Source organism: Callospermophilus lateralis, chromosome 17 (assembly GCF_048772815.1).
Source record: "Callospermophilus lateralis isolate mCalLat2 chromosome 17, mCalLat2.hap1, whole genome shotgun sequence".
Classification (NCBI taxonomy): Eukaryota; Metazoa; Chordata; class Mammalia; order Rodentia; family Sciuridae; genus Callospermophilus; species Callospermophilus lateralis.
In genome coordinates this window covers 62,251,535-62,270,821 of record NC_135321.1, presented here as the reverse complement: position 1 = coordinate 62,270,821, position 19,287 = coordinate 62,251,535, and the positions used below count along the sequence as shown (strand labels likewise).

The window sequence follows — 19,287 nt, the reverse complement described above, 5'->3', positions numbered from 1 at the left end:
CAGAACTCATTTGCAATGGTGGAAGGTTAAAGTCCAGAGCCCAGCCTTTCCTCTGTGTTGAGCTGAGGTGAGGGCTGTGCTGAGCCCTGAGGACTCCATCACCCACTGGAGAAACCTCTGGCCTCAGGTAGCAGAACCCTGTGCCGCAGCTGAGAAGAGCCTCTGTAAATAAGCCTGTTCCTGAGCCTGATCAGTGATTACACCAGGGCATGCATTGTGTAGTTCATGTAGAAAATACCAGAGAAGAAAAATGAAGCGTTGTGCCACTTTTAAAATGTTCTCTGAACAAAGAGAACTAGCTAACTGTAGAACGTGATGCTGTTCAGAAAAAAAATGGAATGTCTGCAGCTGATGTAGGAGTGCGGAAGGAGAACTGGGCCACAGCCTCTTTTTCTTTCTTGTTGGTTAGCACCTGAAGGTGAAAAAGAAAAGGAAGAAGAGCAACATTCTGAAAGGTAAGGCCCTGCCCTTCCACTCCAGAGGGGACTTGTGGTCACCTGTCCCAAAGAGACCAGAGCCATGTCCCAGAGGAAATCAGTTGCAAAGATTTGAGAAGGAGGGTCCTGGAAAGGAAATCATCATACCAGACACACTTCTCAGGTCCTGCGCTGGGAATGAAGCTGTGGTGGGCAAGGAGTGGGTGATGTCCAGTAGGGAGGTATGGGCACTATTGGAGCCATGCTATCTGTGATCCTGCCAGTGAGGAGAATCAATCAGGGCCAAGTTCTGTTTCCCCAGGGGTGAAGACTGAACACTCAAGAAATGCAGAGGCAAACATAGAAAGCAAGTTTTACTTAAAGGATAGAATAGAGACAGACTTCTCCACAGAAAAGGGGCCCCAGGGCTGGGTATTCAAAAAAGTGGGGGTGTCTTGTCCCTTTTGTACACTTTAGAATTCCTCTGTTCTCATAACTTCCTTTTTCCCTTATCTTGCCTCTCCTCTCCCATCCTGCATACATGACCCAAAGGTGGGCCCAATGATGAAATGATCCAGGCAGGAAGGGAACAGCACAGGAGGCATCAATTAACAACTCCTACAACTCCCTGCAGGGAGGAACAATTCCTGGGGCAGTTAACCTAGCAACAGGTTGGAGGAGAAGGGGGAAGGAAACATGGGAGGAGGAGGGGGAAAGATCATTAGATTTCCGGTACTTTTTACTAACCCCCATCTTCCTGATTGGAACAGTCATTTATATTGACAATGACTTCCTTTTGTTCCCATGCTTCATGTGGATAAGGGGGTGGGACTTCCTGGTCAAAGTGTAGACAAGCTTTCAATTCCCTAAGAAACTTTCCTCTTTGAAATTGTCCAATCTTTCTCCCAATACTGTGGTTATTAGTACAACGGAGGCTAGTGGAGATGGAAGTAAACGACAAAATGCTGCCTCCTCCATGTTCTTTGCTATCCATGTCACTTGTCATGTAGACTTGAACAGTGGTGCCTTGCAACCAGAGTCTACTCTCTTTATCTGCCCCATATGGACATTCCACTCATCCTCACTTCTCCACAATAACCAGGTCTTTATTATCAGATTATAGTGATTGCTGGAAGAAAGAGGAAGAGCCTGAAGATCTGCTTTCACTTCTACAAAAGTGAGTAACTTTCCACTTCATCCTGAGTCCTTCCTACTACTACCTGTGACATCATCCAGCAACACAAAGCTCTCATAGGGGAGGAAGGAGCCTCAGGTGGGGCAGTATATGTCTAAAGCTCTGGAGTTACGGGACAGCAAGGGCTTTGTGATATTAGTGAGTGGGGCAGTGAGGAGCCATAGATGACAGGTGTTTACCCCTGCACCACCTGCCCTACCTCCTGTGCCCATCTGCTCCTGGCTGAAGCCTGTGCCTCTATCTTTTGCAGCCACCTACAGAAGCTCCAGGATGACAGCAGCTTTCATCAGCTCATAAAAGGAGATTACCCAGATAAGTCAGCTGGAGTCCACAAATCACGTACACTGCCTGTGGAGGATACTTTGGCCACTGCCTTCTTCCCTTTGGCTTCCCTGATTTCTTTGAGCAAGCGCCCTCTGCTTCTGGCCTCTACTTCCTCACCAGACCTAATGACTTCCTCCAATACACTTGAGTCTCACTCATCCCTGAGTGCCTCTAAATCACGAGAGTCTATGATTCCTCTAGAACAATGTTCACCTCAGCCACACAGAATTTCCTCTCCCCAATCTCATTCTCCTGATCACATGGCCCATTGTGCATCTCTGCCAGACCCCAGCCTGAATTCTTCTCAGTGTGACTCAATGACACTTTCACCGGGAACCAACCCACAGAGCTCCTCTCCACCCAAAAACTATTGGTTGCCTTCTCCTGTCCCACTGCTATCTCCTGTCTCATCGCCTTCTCCTGGCCCATCATCCTCTCCTGTTCCATTGCCATCTCCTGTCCCACTGCCATCTCCTCTCCCAGCAATTTCAGGCCATATTCTCTCCACCTGTCCCATCTCATCCCTCTCCTGGTGGCAGATGACTGCCAGAGTCTGTGACCTCTCCCACTCCCCACACAGTGAATCCAAGAGAGATCATGCTTCTCACCCACCAGAGGACTCACTCTGGGGAAACCACCCACACTCTCAGGTAGAGACTGAAGGGACCTCTTTCATTAACCCCAATATCCAGAAACTGTTGGAGATACTTATCAGCAAGAGAGCAGAAAGGAAAATTTGTAATGTGAAGACAAAAAATGAAACAGTCTACTCCCTGAATTCTCAAGGAAGCAAAGTAAAGTCACTGGGCAGGGAGCAGAATACTACCATCTGGAACACAAAAGGCAAGTCAGAGAAGCTTTCTGATTCTCAGCAGCTCTTTTACACTAGGGTCCTGAGGGACCATTTACAGAAGAAATGCAGCCAGTTCTTTTGGGGCCTCCCCATTCTGCACAGTGAGTCCCTGGTGGCTACTGTCAGAATGTCTGGGCCCTCAGCAGACTTTTCCTCGATTGCATTCAACGAAGTGCCTAATTACATTCCAGTGCAGGTGCAGACTACACCTGGACCACTCTTTTCCTCTCAGTTGCTCCACCCTCTTGTTCAACTCCAGCCTGTGATTCCATCCTTATCCTGGTCACAGTCCCCATCACTGGCTCAGATCCACCATCAGGAACATCTCACATTGTCTCTCCCAAGCATGCCATGCCATTTTCAATTGAATACTGCCTCTGGATTTCCATGCCCCACAAACCAAGAGGGGACCCAGTTGCTTTCCTCTTCTTCTCTTCAACACCTAGAATACCATATTTTAAGAAAACAAGTACAAAGTAGAGAGGCTTTACCTTATTTGGTCCAAAAGTCTCAGAACATCTTTAGCAATCTCATCTCTGAGAACAGGGCCTCCTGTGACCACAAGTCCATCAACAAGCCCCCAGGGAATTTCCTCAGCCTTGAGCTTCAGGAGAAACTGGAACAACATCTTCAAAAGAGGTTCATGCTACACCAGTATGGACTACCACCCAAGAGGAACCCATTTCTAAATCTGAAGGAGTCCTGGGACAACATCTCAAGGAGAGGTCAGGCAAAGGAAAATAGTGAGTCTTCCTGGAACCCTGTGTTTCTAAACAACAGAAGCCCTGCTATACAGAAGACTAGTTCAAAAAGACCAGAGACAATTCAGGAGGACATGATTCCTGTGGGTGTTTGGCATTCCAAGCTTGGCATATATCATGTCTCTGGCCCACCTGGAAATTCAAAAACCGACAAAAAAACTGGGGATGAAACATCCTTAAAAGGTGGGGAAGCCTTCAGGAACACCTCCCAAGAGATCTCCCTCCTTGATGCTGGCACTCAGCAGGCGTTAGAGGCACATGTTACAAGTCTAAGAGCGAAGCACAGGTGGGACCTACCCCTCAAGGTCCTTAAGCACGTAAATATTTTGAAGATGAGAAACTCTGAGGCTTCACTACCCCCACAGCCTTCCCTTTCCTCTTCAGTTTCCTGTGACTCCAGAGTTGACTCCATTGCCCATGATGCCAGGGTCCTGGGAAAACCCATTCAGAAAGGTACAGGATTGAAGAAGATAGCACAAACTTCAGTTCCCACCCAGAAGAGTCCTTTCTCTGGCCCATCTTTTGAGTCCCTGAGCAGAACTACATCCAGTGACAACTATGGGCTCTCAGATGCTCCTTCAACTGTACACAAGGGCAGCCTGCCCTCTCAGCCCCACACTTATATTCTCGTGGGCAGAACCTGGCACAATGATGCTGTCCTGAGATCTGGAAGAAACAGCCTAAAACCAAGTCTAGGCCTAGAAATGGGCAGACATGAGTCCCTGGAGAGTAGTGTGAGCTCACAAGTCTCATGCCATAGCGTGTCATCACTTCAGGTAGGGCCCCAATTTTTAAAAGGTGAAGTCAGAAAGATAGAGGATGATGAAGAGGAGTCTTCTGACTGGGGAATCACCAAGAAAATCAGAAAGACATCAAACTTCCTAAATGTTGATATTCATCTGAAGAATTTAAAATCTCAGTGGATCAGTAAAACACCATCCTCTTTCATAAGTTCTATTTCTCAGGGCCAAGAATACTCATGCCTAAAGGCACAGACTAAACCAGAGAAGCAGCCTCAAGAACGGACTACTGACATCATCCTGCAAGACTGTGCCACTGACATGTTTCATGAGGACTGTGGCCCCAAGGCGCTCTGGGCTGCAAATATCCTAACTTCAGAGGAGAGATGGTCCAGCTCCTTAAGCATGACCAGTAGAAGTGCATCAATTTCTCAGGATCTGTATGGACTCTTAACCAGTGAAGAGAGCAGTAAGGAACTCCAGGAGCCCAAGATTACTGAGCTCCAGGATCCTTGGAAGAGCAGGAGAAATAAGTTTAGAGCAACTTCCAAGAATAAGGACAGTGTGAAACCCAGGTCAAAAGCACAGGAAGAAAGGCTTGCAGGAGGGAGGCCCTTATGTGCAAGAGAAATGGGTCCTTCTACCCTAGTCAGGAAGATAGGAGACACTGTGAGTGACAAGTCCTCCCAGGCTCCTTCAAAGAGGAACTTCAGGGATAGAATAAAGAACTTTCTGCAGAATGTTTTTTGCAGTAATACCAAAGGGCAGGCAAACTCCCTACCCAAAATTATGACCCCCTCAACTTCTGACCAAAGCCAAGGGTCAGTCACTGGCCGACTGCTTACAGACAACAGGGCATCAGAAACCCAGGCACTCATTTCAACTTTTGGGTGGATCATAGAGCAGAAAATGAGGTTTCATTATGAACATTCTGCCTTAAAGACAAAAAAAGTTAAAGAGGAATACCAGGCCCCTATGGGTAGACAATCCCATTATTCTAGGAGTCCCATTATTCTGGAGCAAGGGAGAGTGATAGGAGCTATGCCTCCTGGTCACCAGGCCAACCCTAGCGACCACATCCATCCTCTGAACAAGTGGATCAGAAACAAGGACAACAAGCAGGCCTTGCTTCTCAAAGAGTCTGTACCTCTGCCCAGCCTCTACACACAGAGGACCAGGGTGGCAGGTATGTTGGAACACAATGTCCACTGTCCAAGGCACTGTGCTCTTCAGAGACATTTGTTGTCTCATCAACATCAACATGCTTCTGACTCCTGTCCTGCTGGGAAGAAATTTTTCATATAATATTGATTATATTCAGAAAAACTGTCCCCATGTGAGACCTTTGTTTGAGACTGGCTTCTTCCTAATGTGGTGACAATGACTTAATAATACTGCTTTTTTAATCAGAGAGGCTTCTGTCTGTGTTGTGCTGGGTCATAGGGAAGAAGGTCATGTCTGTTTTTTATTAGAATAGATTCTAGAAGAGACTGGACATGCAGGGAGGTGACAGTGGCAATGAGTACCCAAATCTCATGCCAGATCCCCTCATTATACCTTAATAATTTATGACTTGATCACTACAAAAATAACAGAACACATTTTGGGACTGGTCAAGATGGGCAACTTCATGAGAACCCCACCCTAATGTTTGAATCACCCTTTCCCTTTATTCTGAAATTTGTGAGGCTATAGGGATTGGTGTGCAGTGTTACCATGAGACTTAATAGCTTCCCATGCTACAAATGGGCCCAGAAAATTTGGGAAAAGATACAGTTTCCTGGATCTGAATTCAGAGATGCTTAGAGAGTCCTGCCTTATGGATGTCTTGAGGAACAGAGGACACCTGCCCTTGGAACCCCTCGCCTTTGGAGGCTAACATGGAGATCGGCCTTGCCAGCTCCTTCTAGCTCAGGTTGCATGCCATGGCCATGTCACCTGCTTCTGTTCCTACCTTCCTCACTCTCTAGGGCAGTGACCAGAATGGAAATTGTTTGGTGGGAACATTAAGTTGGCTGTTGAATCTATGTCACATGCAGCTCACCACCTCTCTGCCCCCAACCCCCAGATGGCACAAATGTGTATTCAATAACTATGTGACAGTGGGGCATAGTGGGTAGAGTGGGATGTGGAGAATTGAAATGGAGCCAAAGAAAGAGGCAGAGTAACATGGGGATACCACAGATGGTGTGGTGGATGGAAAGCCTCTGCTATCCCAGTACCAGAAATCATGGATTCACCATGGCCTCACCACTCTGTACCATGCTCTGGCTTCCAGACCACAGATCTAGAGATGCCTCTTTAGCAATGACACAGGCAATAGAGGAAGCAAACCCTTTGGTAAGGCAGATTCATTTTCTGACATTATATTTAATGGGACCGCATGGCTTTGCCTCTTTAATTATATAAGGAATGAGTTGACAATTTGAGTAGTCAGGACTAGGGAACTCTAGCTGTGACTCCCAGTTTGGTGACCATTATGCATACACATGACTCTAACTCTTATTCTGCAGTAAAAAGTCCAAAGGGGAGCCTGGGGTCACAAAGCAAATTCTCTAGGCTTCCAGAACTTATTTGTCCACAGACTACAGAAGAGATGGTTCAGTTAGAACTTGTCATAGCAGGGCAGTGACTTGTCCAAAATGTGGGAGCAAGCTGGGCAGGGGGCAAGCAGGAGTCTTTTCTGCCCCCACTGTGCTTCCAGCACAGGCTTATTCTTCCCAGGATCTGTTCACATGGGAAAGCAGGCAGGCCTCACAGGAGGAAGAGGAGAAGCTGTGTCTGCAGAATGTTTGATGCTATGACCCACCTGGGGAAGGCAGCAGCCCCACTCCAGGGCACTCTGCCCTGTTTTTCCCTTATGCAGAGTCCTGTACCATGAAGTGCCATCAAGGCAGACGACACAGGCATGGTCTTGCTCTAATGCCTGAAAGTACTCCACATGTAAAGCCAGGCAGTCCCTCTCAGGGTGAGCACAGACCCACAGGCCACCCCTGATTCAGGTCCTGTGCCTTGATCATACAGATCCAGAGCCCCACAGAGGGCCCTTCAGAGATCCAATAAAAAGACTGCCACAGAGACCATCAGAGAACCTCCACCATAGCAGTTATGGAAACACAAGGCCCTCCCTCAGAAATAACACCAACTTCATGGTCCTCACACAACAACCCTTCTCTGCCACATGGTCCTCATGCAGTGATCTCACAGAACCCCTGACAGACTTCCCAGAGGAACCTCTGACAGATATTTGTACCAAGAGAGGCCTCAGAGACCTAACATAGTCTCCCACAACAACCTTTCACTGCCACATGGTCCTCATGCATTGATTTCTCACAGAGACCTCCCACAGAGTTCCAGACCTTGGGGAACAATCACCACAGAGATGTCCTACAGATTTCCTCTTGGGTACTGAGAGTGTTACCCAGGCCAGAGGATAGCCAGGGTCCAGGTGAGCTGGATTCAGTTGCTTACCCAATCACATTAGGAAGAAATTACACAAAAAGGAAAAAATAATTGAAAACAGTTTGGCCAAATCTGAGAAAAGAGCTTATCTACCTTTGCTGCCCTACAGAAAATGTAACAATTTATAGGAAAAAGGAGCCAGGAAATATGCATATACCCAGACTGCAGGCCAGGGAAGTGTCATGATTTTATTTCTACCTTTGTAGACAGCAGGACTTTAAGGGACAGCAATTTTAGCTTCCATTCTCTTCATAAGATGATGGCTTCTAGGAATCTGGGACAGAGAAGTTAGTTTTACCAGAAAATGAATAATAAGTAGGAAAAATAGTATTTAATGGTACTTGGGGCTTCTAATTTTATTTTATTTTTTTTAAAGAGAGAGAGAGAGAGAGAGAGAGAGAGAGAGAGAGAGAGAGAATTTTTTTTTTAATGTTTATTTTTTAGTTTTCGGCAGACACAACATCTTTGTTTGTATGTGGTGCTGAGGATCGAACCCGGGCCACACGCATGCCAGGCGAGCGCGCTACCTTTTGAGCCACAACCCCAGCCCAACTTCTAATTTTAAATGGGTCCCATTACAACAAGGATATATGTGGGGGTGGTTGGATTTGAATCCAGGGATGCTGAACTACTGAGGCACAGCCACAGCCTTTATCGGCCTTTTTCCATTTGAGACATGGGCTCACTAAGTCTTTTTTTTCTTTTAGATTTTCATTTTGAAACATTTTTATTTTTTCATTTTGAAACAAGTTCTCATTAAGTTGCTCAAGACTTTGAGAAGTTGCTGAGGCTGGGTTTGAATTATGATCCTTCTGCCTCAGCCTCCAGAACCACTGGGTCTTCCTCCTGATTTTAAAGGAAATTTTTCTAATATTTTTTCATTGAGTAGTCACATGCTGGTATCCATTTTCAGCAGCCAGAACAATCCAACCATTAACTTTTCTTGACTTTTGCAAGCCAGTGTTAAAATACAATCATTATTTTAACATTAAATTATATGAATATATAATTAAGCTAATCATATTAAAAACAATGGCAAGAAGTAATCAAATGCACTATTTAGTTTATTTTATGATATTTTGCTATTTCCCATGCACTTTAGGCTATTTACATAATTTCTATGAAGCCAGTGGAAATACTATATAGAGATTTACTGCACATCTTTTTCCAGCCCAGTTCTAGTTAAGAGATGCCTTACTATTCAGGCTTTTCAAACTTTCTGAGGGCTGCCAATGGGGCTCTGTGAGTAATTTCTATACTTCTGTTCTTAGCATGAGAAAATTAGGAGGAAGAATAGGAAACGAGGATGAAAAAAACACTTGGGTTTTTTTTCTTTCAAAAGGACCCCTTACACCAGGAGTTCATGTGTGAGAAGGCCAGGACAAGGTTACTGTTAAACATAAGGATCACCATCTTCTAACATGTGCAGGAAGGTAGGGCTGATTATTATGATTTTTTGGAGGTATATTAATCCATTTATGCTACTTGGGGGTCACTGAGTAAATAACTTTTTCTATTACACCAATAACAGTCCAATATTTAGTTAATACACTTAAATAATTACATTAGTTAAAACACATTAAATTCCAGTGTCATACAATCCACCCTTTTCTAACCTCCCAAAACCCAGAATAATTTAAAATTCAATGTGTTTTATTGTTTTTAAAGTAATTTTCTGGTTCAATACAGAGAACATATTTATTAATCAAAGTTGTTTCCACATTTTATATTTTGTTTTATATGTTTGGTTTTAGTCATGTATTTTATTTACATACATATTTATTTTTTTCAATTGATTTATGAAAACTAATAAAATATTTCTTAGAAAAATATTTACAACAAACCAAAGAAAGGGCTCTTTGAAAGGTATTGAGAGGACTTTATAGAGAATTCTGGGCAGGTTTATGTATGTCCAAGAACCAAAATGAGTGAAGCAATGCCCAAGGAGCTGAGCACCATGGCCTGTGATCTTGCCACTACATTTTTCAGTGTATTTACTAGAAGAACTGGTTATTGTGGAGACAGTAATGGCTTAGTAGTATTATTAAAGAAAGAATTAAACACTCCTAGAGTCTATTTTTGAAATCTCTTCTCCTTTTATTCTAGAGTTCCCATTGTTAGGGGACAGACAGATATGAATGATGGGAACACAAGGAGGGAAATAATTCTATAAAATGGGTAATGATAATTATATGCTTTATTTTCCAAGAAGAAATTTACCTGCAGCCCTGACTGGCCTAAGTGAACAGGATATGTACATTCCTCAGCAAACTACTTATTATCTGCAGAAGAAATGCAAGCCTGGGAAAAATGTCAATAAGAGAAGCCCAAGTTACCCTGAAAGGGGAGACTTTTTGTGACCCTTTTCATACACCAGATCCCAAAACTCGGGGAGATAAGGATGGTATCCTCCTAACCATAAAATCTGTAAAAATTTATGGTTAAGAATCAAATGAGAGCTAAGTGTGCCTGTAATCCCAGCAACTCAAGAGCCTGAGACAGGAGAATTATGAGTTCAAAACCAGCCTCACCAATGGCAAGACGGCGAGGTGCTTAGCAGCTCAGTGAGACCCTGTCTCTAAATAAAATACAAAATAGGGCTGGGGATTTGGCTTAGTGGTTGAGTGTCCCTGAGTTCTATCTCCACTACCAAAAGAAAAATTCAATGAGAACCATGTAGGCATGGGCCAAATGAAATACTGTTGTCATGGCAGTGGAGACTTGAAAGTCTGATGTCATCTTCATTTCAATCAAGTCAAGAGGTGGATCTAAACTTAAGACTCTCTGGAAACTTCTCTGAGGTCCCCGATAAAACTGGAGTGCAAGAGAGGCACACTGTTCCTCAATCCTTTGAGAGTGTCCCTTTCCCATTCCTTCTAACAAACTCATTCCTGTTACTCAGAAATCTTTTGCAAGAATCAGGGTTTGAATGGGAGGGGGGAGTTCATGTTGCTTCAGTTTCCTGAAAGGCCCCAGCTCTGTGACACCATTTAAAGTCTGAGGTTGCTGAAGTTGTGTTTTCAATATACAGATTAAAAAATGGCCCTGATATTAGAATATACCTTAACTTTTTTGTACAAAGAGGCAAATTGCTGAAAAGTTAACATGTTAAGATACCTGAAATAAAACTTTTCAAAACTTATGGATTTTAAGCAGTAAAGCCTATAACTGCTTGAGAAAAATGATGCCATTAGATATAAATTTAAATACCTAAAAAATTGGATTTGAATGGTTTTTCGATTGATATTTCTTAATTTCAAATAGTTAATATTTTCCATACAAAAGCATATTGCTGAAATTTCTGCATTCAAGATAAGAACATGCTATAGTATTCAACTTCATTTTTCTTCTCCAAAAATCTCCTTAAGAAATTTTGTGTTCCACAGTTATCCAAGCGAAAGTTGAAAAGCAAAAATAAACACCCAGAAAACTGCATCCAAAAGAAACAACGTGAGCCTTGCATTCCACATTTTGCTTGTGCAAGGAATCCCTTGTTATGCAGTTATTGTTGCTCTAGGGACCTTGGATCAAGTTGGCTCATAGCATTTACAGAGGCTGCTGCCTTCCAACCTCAACTGTGGTGCACATGCAGGCTTGGTGAAGAGAACCATGTTCTTGGCAGAGGTTGGTTGAAATTGACTAGAGAAATCATATTACGTTTTTTTTTTTCTTTTCTGCTCCCCACAAATGCTTGCATACTCATTTCCAGACCGGGACTGCTCTTTTCATAACTCAGTTGCTAAAATCCTGGGCTGTAAATCTAAAAGTGTCAACCTGCTTGCAAGACTCTATCAGAGAGAGTGAACATTTTCAACTGCTTTGATTGCAACACAATCAAAATTAGCATTTAGAATATAGATCATTTATTTATACAACATAAAGTCAACAGAAACAAAAGGAACTGATAAGATTGTTCTGTTTTCTTGTAATTGTCAGTCTTTCCCATGCTGAGCCGTTGAATTTGTTTCCTCAGAACATAGACTGCATCCATCTGTTGGCGGAACAGGAAAATTAAATGTTGTTGGTGGACCAGGAAAATTAAAATAATTATTCATTATTCCTAATGAATTCATGGATGAGCATTTTAGAAACTATTTTTAGCATTAAGCTACTTATTTCTCAATTCCATACAGTTACTAGTATAAAGTACTTTATATTTTTTAGAGAGATAAATAAATAAAAATGATTATATTGGGGGAAATGTTTAGATTTGTCCTTAACATATTAAGTGGGGGCTGGGCTGTGGCACAGTGGTAGATCACTTGCCTGGCATGTGCGAGGTATTGGGTTCAATTCTCAGCACCACATACAAATAAAATAATAATAAAATAAAGGCCCATTAACAACTAAAAAAAAATTTTAAAAAGATACTAAATGGCTTATTTTCAAAATGAGACTTTATTTGAACTCTGCAATTTTCTAAGTAATATATAATACAAAATTTACTGTTTTTTAATTCAAATACTTTTTAAAATATTAAAATAATAAATTATAATATCTAAAGATATGTCAAGTCTTAATATAAATCAGAACTATAAATCAAAATTTTGAGGAAAAAACCTTATAAAAGTAAAATTTTCCTGATATTTTTTATAAAACATATTTTTTTCTATTCACAAGGAGGATCCTGATGAAGTTGACCTGTTTCAGATAATGGATTTATTCAAATCACAATAAAGGGGCTTGCAAATGAGATTTGTGTAAAGGTGCATGAATTACAGGGACATTTTTGTCTCTAAATGCAAAATCCATAATTCTATTTATTTGTTCTAAAAGTTTTTAGCATATAAGGGCAAAGGGATGTTCTATTTTAAAGTCACCACATTTTTTTCTCATTTTAAAAAAATTTTGACCAAATGGCCCTGCAAATGCACTATGGATATTGAGGGCTGTGCACAGGCCAAAGCTAATATAATCCACACAAAACATGTGCATGTGTTAGTGCACAGAGCTTTGTCTTGGTAGACATGTACCTTTATTTAATCAAAGCTTGTCTGGAATGTACAATGGTAGCACATGGGAAGAAATCCTCCAACATAACACAGCTTGGACAGAGTCTGCCATGAAATTGCCACATGGGAGCTCTTTTGTGATTTTCTTACATTCCTTTTCCAGCTTCAGAGTCTCTAAGTACCTGTACACAGCTCAAATTGACAAAAGAGACAAACAAAATAAATCAGTCCAGTTTTCAATATTGCCAGCAAACTTTAGAGGGGCAGTATTAAGTATGATTTTTGTCTACCAACTATGCCAAATTACAGAATGACCCCCAGAATTTGTTCTTTATTTGACCCAGTAGTATCTTTCAGATGAGTGAACTTCTTTCAGGAGTGCCCAGATTTCTTAGTGCTGTACCTGATTCTTTGCAGGATGGTATTTGAATGGAATTTTGTGATGGGCGGAGACATCCTGTTATGTGTCAGCTCTTCAGGTTGGTCTTTGACTGCTAAGGCAGTTTGTCTGATCTTAACTCTGAAGATGATTAGGCATCTGCCTGTGAGTTCTGTTGGATTTCCTCATTAAAGTCTTTGGTAAGACCATGTTCCCAGTCATTATGCCCTGTTGAATGTGTTGCATGTCACTTCTTGCTGGTGGCGTAGCTCACTGAAGTCTGACTGTGAGTCTTGTTTCTGGTCTAAGCAGTCAGGCTGGGCCTTGGTTCCAAGTTTCATTTGCTCATGTTAAGTCAAGTCAATCTTTAAACTCACATATTTGTCTCACTTTGATGACCTATTGGGAATTCTGAGTCACAATGCAAGAGAAAGAGTATTTGTTGGTTTTGTCCTGGCAATTTGGACTCAGAAATGACCTATCAATTCCACCTCCAATTTATCTTTCAGAACTAATTACATAACCCTACAAACCAGAGGGCATGGAAGTATAATCCTGTCAGGAACTATAGTCTCTGCTTTACCATGGTTCAGAAATTCTCCCTCCAGAACTTCTACTTCCCAGGGCCCAGGAGACTCCTGACTGAGATCAAGGGTTCTGCCAGAGAACCAGCCTCAAGATCTGGCCATTGGTGTTATCCTTCAAGACTGTGTCCCTGAAGTATTCCTTCAGGACTGAGGTGCTCCTGGTCACAGACATCCTGTCTTCCCAGGACTCTCTTCAGCTTCCTAAGCATATCCAGTAGCAGCTTGTTCATGGATCAGGGGCTATAGGGTCTCAAGCAGCAAAGAGAACATCGAGAACCTGCATGATCCACAAGCGCTCCTAGACCCATGGAAGAACAAGAAGAAAAAATTTGGTCCGATAAGAGAGAGGGCTGTTTGTGGCCAAGTTCAGGCATGAGGAAGGAAGGTTTGAAGAAGAGAAGCCCTCCCATGCTGGGGGATGGCCCCCTGCCCAGATCAGGGAGGTAGGAGACGCAGTGTGGGACAAGTGCTCCCAGGCTCCTTCCAGAGAAAGGATTGGCTCCTTCAGAGAGGCACTTCAGGAACAGGATAAGGAACTTTCTGCAATGCATTATCCTCAATAAAGGAAAAGAGATGGCATATTTCTTGCAAAAAGTCAAGACCCCATCAGTCATTTTCCAAGCTAGCAGCAGTAACACAAACACAAAGCACCTAAAGAAAACACTGATAGTTCACGGCATGATGCAGCAACAGAGGTATGCAAAGTATCTCCACTGCACATTCCTAATCATAAGACAGAAAGTTCTGGGTGGCCATGTGTTTGATACCTTGGAGCATTTTCCTCAAACTAATAACAACTATACTGTTGGCTAGTGCCCCTAATTGTTATGGTCAAAGTAGACTAAAGAAAGGATAAACTCAGGGATTTGAATTCCCAGGTCAATTCTCACACAAATGACCACAAAGATTCTACATCTGCCCTGGAAGAAACCCTCATTCCCTGTAATCACAGAACTGAGATTGCCAAAAAGTAAACCCAGAATCACATCCTGTGAGTGGCTGAATCATGATGCACATTAAATTCCCAACATTGTAGAGTGTCTGCTATGAAGGCATTGATTAGGGCCAGGGGTGGGGGTGGGGGTGGTCCATAAATTGAAATGGCACTGTTGGAAAGATCTTGATGACATTTGAGAGATGGAACACCTGAATTCCCAGTTCTCTTTGCCATTAGGAGCAGCTGCTCCACCCCCATCTGAGTTAACCCAGCTTTGCCTGAGGGACACCAGTCACCTGCCCTGAGGCAGCCTCCATGCAAGAAACTACTTATGCTCCTCAGGACCCACTCTCATTGCCCTTTTTGCTTTTAGGCCTACAACCATACTCAAGTTCCAATAGACCTTAAAATTGTGGTTCATAGTAGATCCTTGAGGAAGTACACTCCACAAAGGCTACATGATTTTTTTTTCATTTTATATAGACATAAAAATGAGGGAATATGTGTGGCAGTGGACGTATGAGACAACAGTGGAAGAAACACAAAGTTGGATGAGACCAAATGTACTGATTGAGGCCCACTAAGTAGGGATTCTGCTTTTAATATTTCATCTCAGTACTAGCACAGGATCTCATTATTTGGTTTGCTGACTGAAATGTGGACCAAAAAGTGACCTAAATTCAATTATTCCTCTTGGAATGACATAGAAGAAATAATCCAAAGGTTAAGGAAGATATAACTTAGAATGACCTTGTCCTTAGTATCTGCTCACCTACTCTAAAACAAAGTACAGAGAATACATCTTTCACAGTGATTTTGAGAAATAAATTTGTACAAAGTCCCAGGACCCTTAAAAATATCATTGATCAATTTTACTATAGGTCAGAAATTAAATGGGAACTGCTGCCACTAAATTAGAAAACTTAAAGCATATAGTAGGAAAAAGTTGATCCTGGGGTGGTAGGGGAAAAATAGCAGCACTCAGGTGATTATGATTACCATGAGGATAGTGAGACCAAAGGATCAATTGAGACCTATAGCACTGGTTACTTGATTACTGAGTTTCTAGGAATTAAATAGATGGCAAGTCTACTAAATTCTTACCGAATCTGCATAGCATAAGAGTTCTAGATCAAGTGAACAGAAGTCAAACTTGAATCACAAAAAGAGTTGAATATCTTCCCTTAATCAATTCCCAGACTGGAGCCAATTTGCAGAACAGAAAGCCTTGAATGTAGAGAAGGCTGGGTTCCCTTGTGGAAAAACCCTCTACACTGCCAACATGTAAATGATTAATCTTTATCCCAGACTTATTCCAAGAGACCTACCACTTCTTACCAGGATGACTGTGCACTGAAGATACTAGAAATAACCAGGTGTTAGGGAGATTATGGGACATGCCTCTGAACTGACACTGATTCCAGCAAACCCAAAACACTGCTATGACCCAAAAGGTAGGATAGGGGCTGGCTGATGGAGGTCAGGTGATCAATGGAATTTTAACTCAAATGCATCTCACAGTTGGCTTAGAGGTCCCTGATCCCACCTGCTGTTAGTTCACCTATTCTTTAATTCATCATTGAAATAAACATATTTAGCAGCTGTGGATTCCCCTCGTTGGTTCCCTGACCCTTGGAGTGGGGGCTATTATGGTGGAAAAGGTGAAGTGGAAGATACTAGAACTGTCTCTACCCAGAAAAATATTAAATTGAATACAATACTGCATTCCTGGAGGGATTGGAAAAAAATAGCACCACCATCAAGGACTTGAAGGATACAGGGGGTATGATTCCCACTGTATCCCATTCAACATTCCTATGTGGCTTGTGCAAAAAACAGATGTATCTTAGAGAATGACAGTACATTACCATAAGCTTAAGAAGGTGGTGACTTCAGTTACAGCTGTTCTACCAGATGTGGTTTTATTTCATGAGCAAATTAGCACATCCCCCCATACCTGGCATCAGCAGGCAAGGCCAACAATATACTTTCCTTGTCTTACCTCAGCAGCCTTATGTCATAAATCAACTCATGGGGATCTTGATCTATTTTCCTTTCCAAACGGTGATCTAGAGCTTCTCAGTGGACTCTGTTTTCAGTGTTTCAGGTGATGCTATCCATGAAGCCTGAGATATTCAAAAGGGACTTATAACATAGTCATATCATTTAAATTTATGTATTTATTTTGATACTGGGGATTGAACCTAGGGGCATTTAACACTGAACTACATCCCCAGCCATTTTTCTATATTTTACTTAGAGACAGGGCCTCACTAAATTGCTTAGGGCCTTGCTAAATTGCTGAGGCTGGCTTTGAACTTGTAATCCTCCTGCCTCAGCTTTCCAAGCTGCTGGGATTAGCAACTTTCTTTCTATCTGTCAGGAGAAAAGGTCAGAGCTTATTACCCTCAAGAATCCATGGCCTAAAAAAAATCCATGGCCTCAGTTCCTACACATTTGTATTTCCTCTTATTTGGACTAAAAACTCTTCATACCCCACCATGAGGTCTAGTATAATCCACTTTTTGTCTAGTCACCATCACCCAAGTCCAAGCACCTAGAACGTACCCTGGGTGGAGACCAGGTGCTGCAGCAAGGGGCAGAATGGGAGAAAGGAAAACTGCCTCAGTCCAACACCTTCAATTTACTGGCAAACATCAAGAAGAAGCAAGTACCATGTACTGAAGAAGAGCCAGAGCCCCAGTTTAAATGATCACAGTGCTTTTGTTAAAACCCAAGATGTTTCAGTCAGTAAAGTAGGGAGGTATCAGCAAAGCTTCTCAAAATCAAATATCACATTTGAATCCTAAAGGTGCTGAGAATGAAGACATGACTCCAGAGCACAACACAGTGATAGGATTCATGTTTTTTTCTCTGTTCTCTTTTTATGCTTTGTATGACACAGGACTCACTGTAGGCTTTTATTTATTCATTTTTGTCATGTCCACTTTTATTTCCTGTGCATTTTTTGCACTTCATTTTTATTTTGCATTTAGAATAGAAAATACCATGTTAACTTATAGGAAAGATGCAAGAAATAATAAAAAGATGAACCCTACCCACATCCCAACATGTCTAGGTTAGGAAATACTACCCCTCTCTTTGTAGGTGCTTCACAACCCTATACAATCATATCTGTTCAATATTGTCACTGATTTAATTATGTTTTTATCAAAATAAATGTAGTTTTGAATCTCAGCTAAAGGTCACCAGGCCATACAATGCCACTGAAAACTGCTTCTCATAACTTAAAAGAGTGTTGAGGGGTTGGGGCTGTAGCTCAGTGGGAGGGCATTTTTCTAGTATATGTGATGCTCTGTGTTCAATTTTTAGCACCACATAAATATAAACAAATAAAATAAAGGCATGCTATCACTTTGTAACTACAAAAAAAAAATCTTTTTAAAAAAATGTGTTGGCATGATTTGTTCTTATGGTGTTTACTTGTGCTTCATTTATTTTAACTTGAGTATGATAATCCAGCACTTTACAGTTTTAACTTTCTACTTGAGTAAAATTTGAGTGAACTAGGTGTAATCTCCACCCATCCTACCCCTGCCTTTTGTTTGTTTGTTTGTTCTGGGGATTGAACCCAGGGGTGCTTAACCACTGAGACACAATCTGCAGCCTTTTTTTAGTTTTTTATTTTGAAACAGGGACTCACTAAGTTAGTGAGGCTGGCTTTGAACTAATGATCCTCTTGCCTCAGCCTCTGGAGCCACTTGGATTACATGCATGCACCACCACATCTGGCTCCATTTATTTGTTATAACCAAATGTATGGGTTTGTCTGGGCTATGTGTCCAGCAGCAGGGCCACTCTAACAAGGGGCTTGTCATCTCTGAGGTAATGATGTTGGTCCATATCTCCACCACAGTTAGAACTATAGTAGCATCAAATCTGTACCATTTCTGAATATTGGTCCATTTTTAAATTTCAGTGGCTTGGGTAAATAGAAAATCCTTTAGTATTTTGGATTAATTATTATTTCCAAATTAAGACATAAAAAAGCACAAAAATATTGTGTACTGATGAAGGTCTCCTTCCATCTTCTGTGCAATTCCCCTTCTCCCTCCCATTCTCTCCCACCTTTCTTCCCTGTTTAGTGGTAATCTTCTTCTCATGCTCTTCCTCCCTACTCTGCTTTGAGTCACCTCCTTCATATCAGAGAAGACATTCAGCATTTGTTTTTTAGGTATTGGCTAACTTCACTTAGCATAATCTGCTCTAATTCCATCTATTTATATATATGGCTGTATAACCAATGTGATCCTGCAATCTGTACACATGGAAAAATGAGAACTCATACCCTATTTGAATCAAATGTATGATATGTCAAGATCATTTTATTGTCTTGAGCAACTAATAAAAAAGCACAAAAATTTAAGTGAACAGTAATTTCCAATAATATAAAACAGGCAGAGGTGATAATGAGCTTAGAGGCCCACTCTAGAGGTTCCTGTGAGTTGAAATATGACAGCAGAAGGAGTGGTCTCTGGTTCTATAATTTCCTTACAAATGATTTCTTTTTAAACACTGGGATTATAAACAGGTGCTCCTCAACTTATGATAGGTTTACACCAAAATACACCATAAGTTTAAAATGCATTTAATATACCATCATACATCACAGACTAGCCTCACCCACCTTAAATGTGCTCAAAACAATTATAGTAGTCTA

General features: G+C 41.8%; 1 protein-coding gene across 1 annotated transcript; it reads left to right on the top strand.

Annotated features, from left to right (window-relative positions):
* Window positions 1–1,775: 1,775 nt before the first annotated feature.
* On the top strand, window positions 1,776–6,921 carry LOC143638112 (spermatogenesis-associated protein 31E1-like). Its single transcript, XM_077105625.1, has 2 exons — window positions 1,776–5,475; window positions 6,803–6,921. The coding sequence occupies exons 1-2, from the start codon at window positions 1,776–1,778 to the stop codon at window positions 6,919–6,921; spliced, it is 3,819 nt and encodes a 1,272-aa protein (XP_076961740.1).
* Window positions 6,922–19,287: the final 12,366 nt, after the last annotated feature.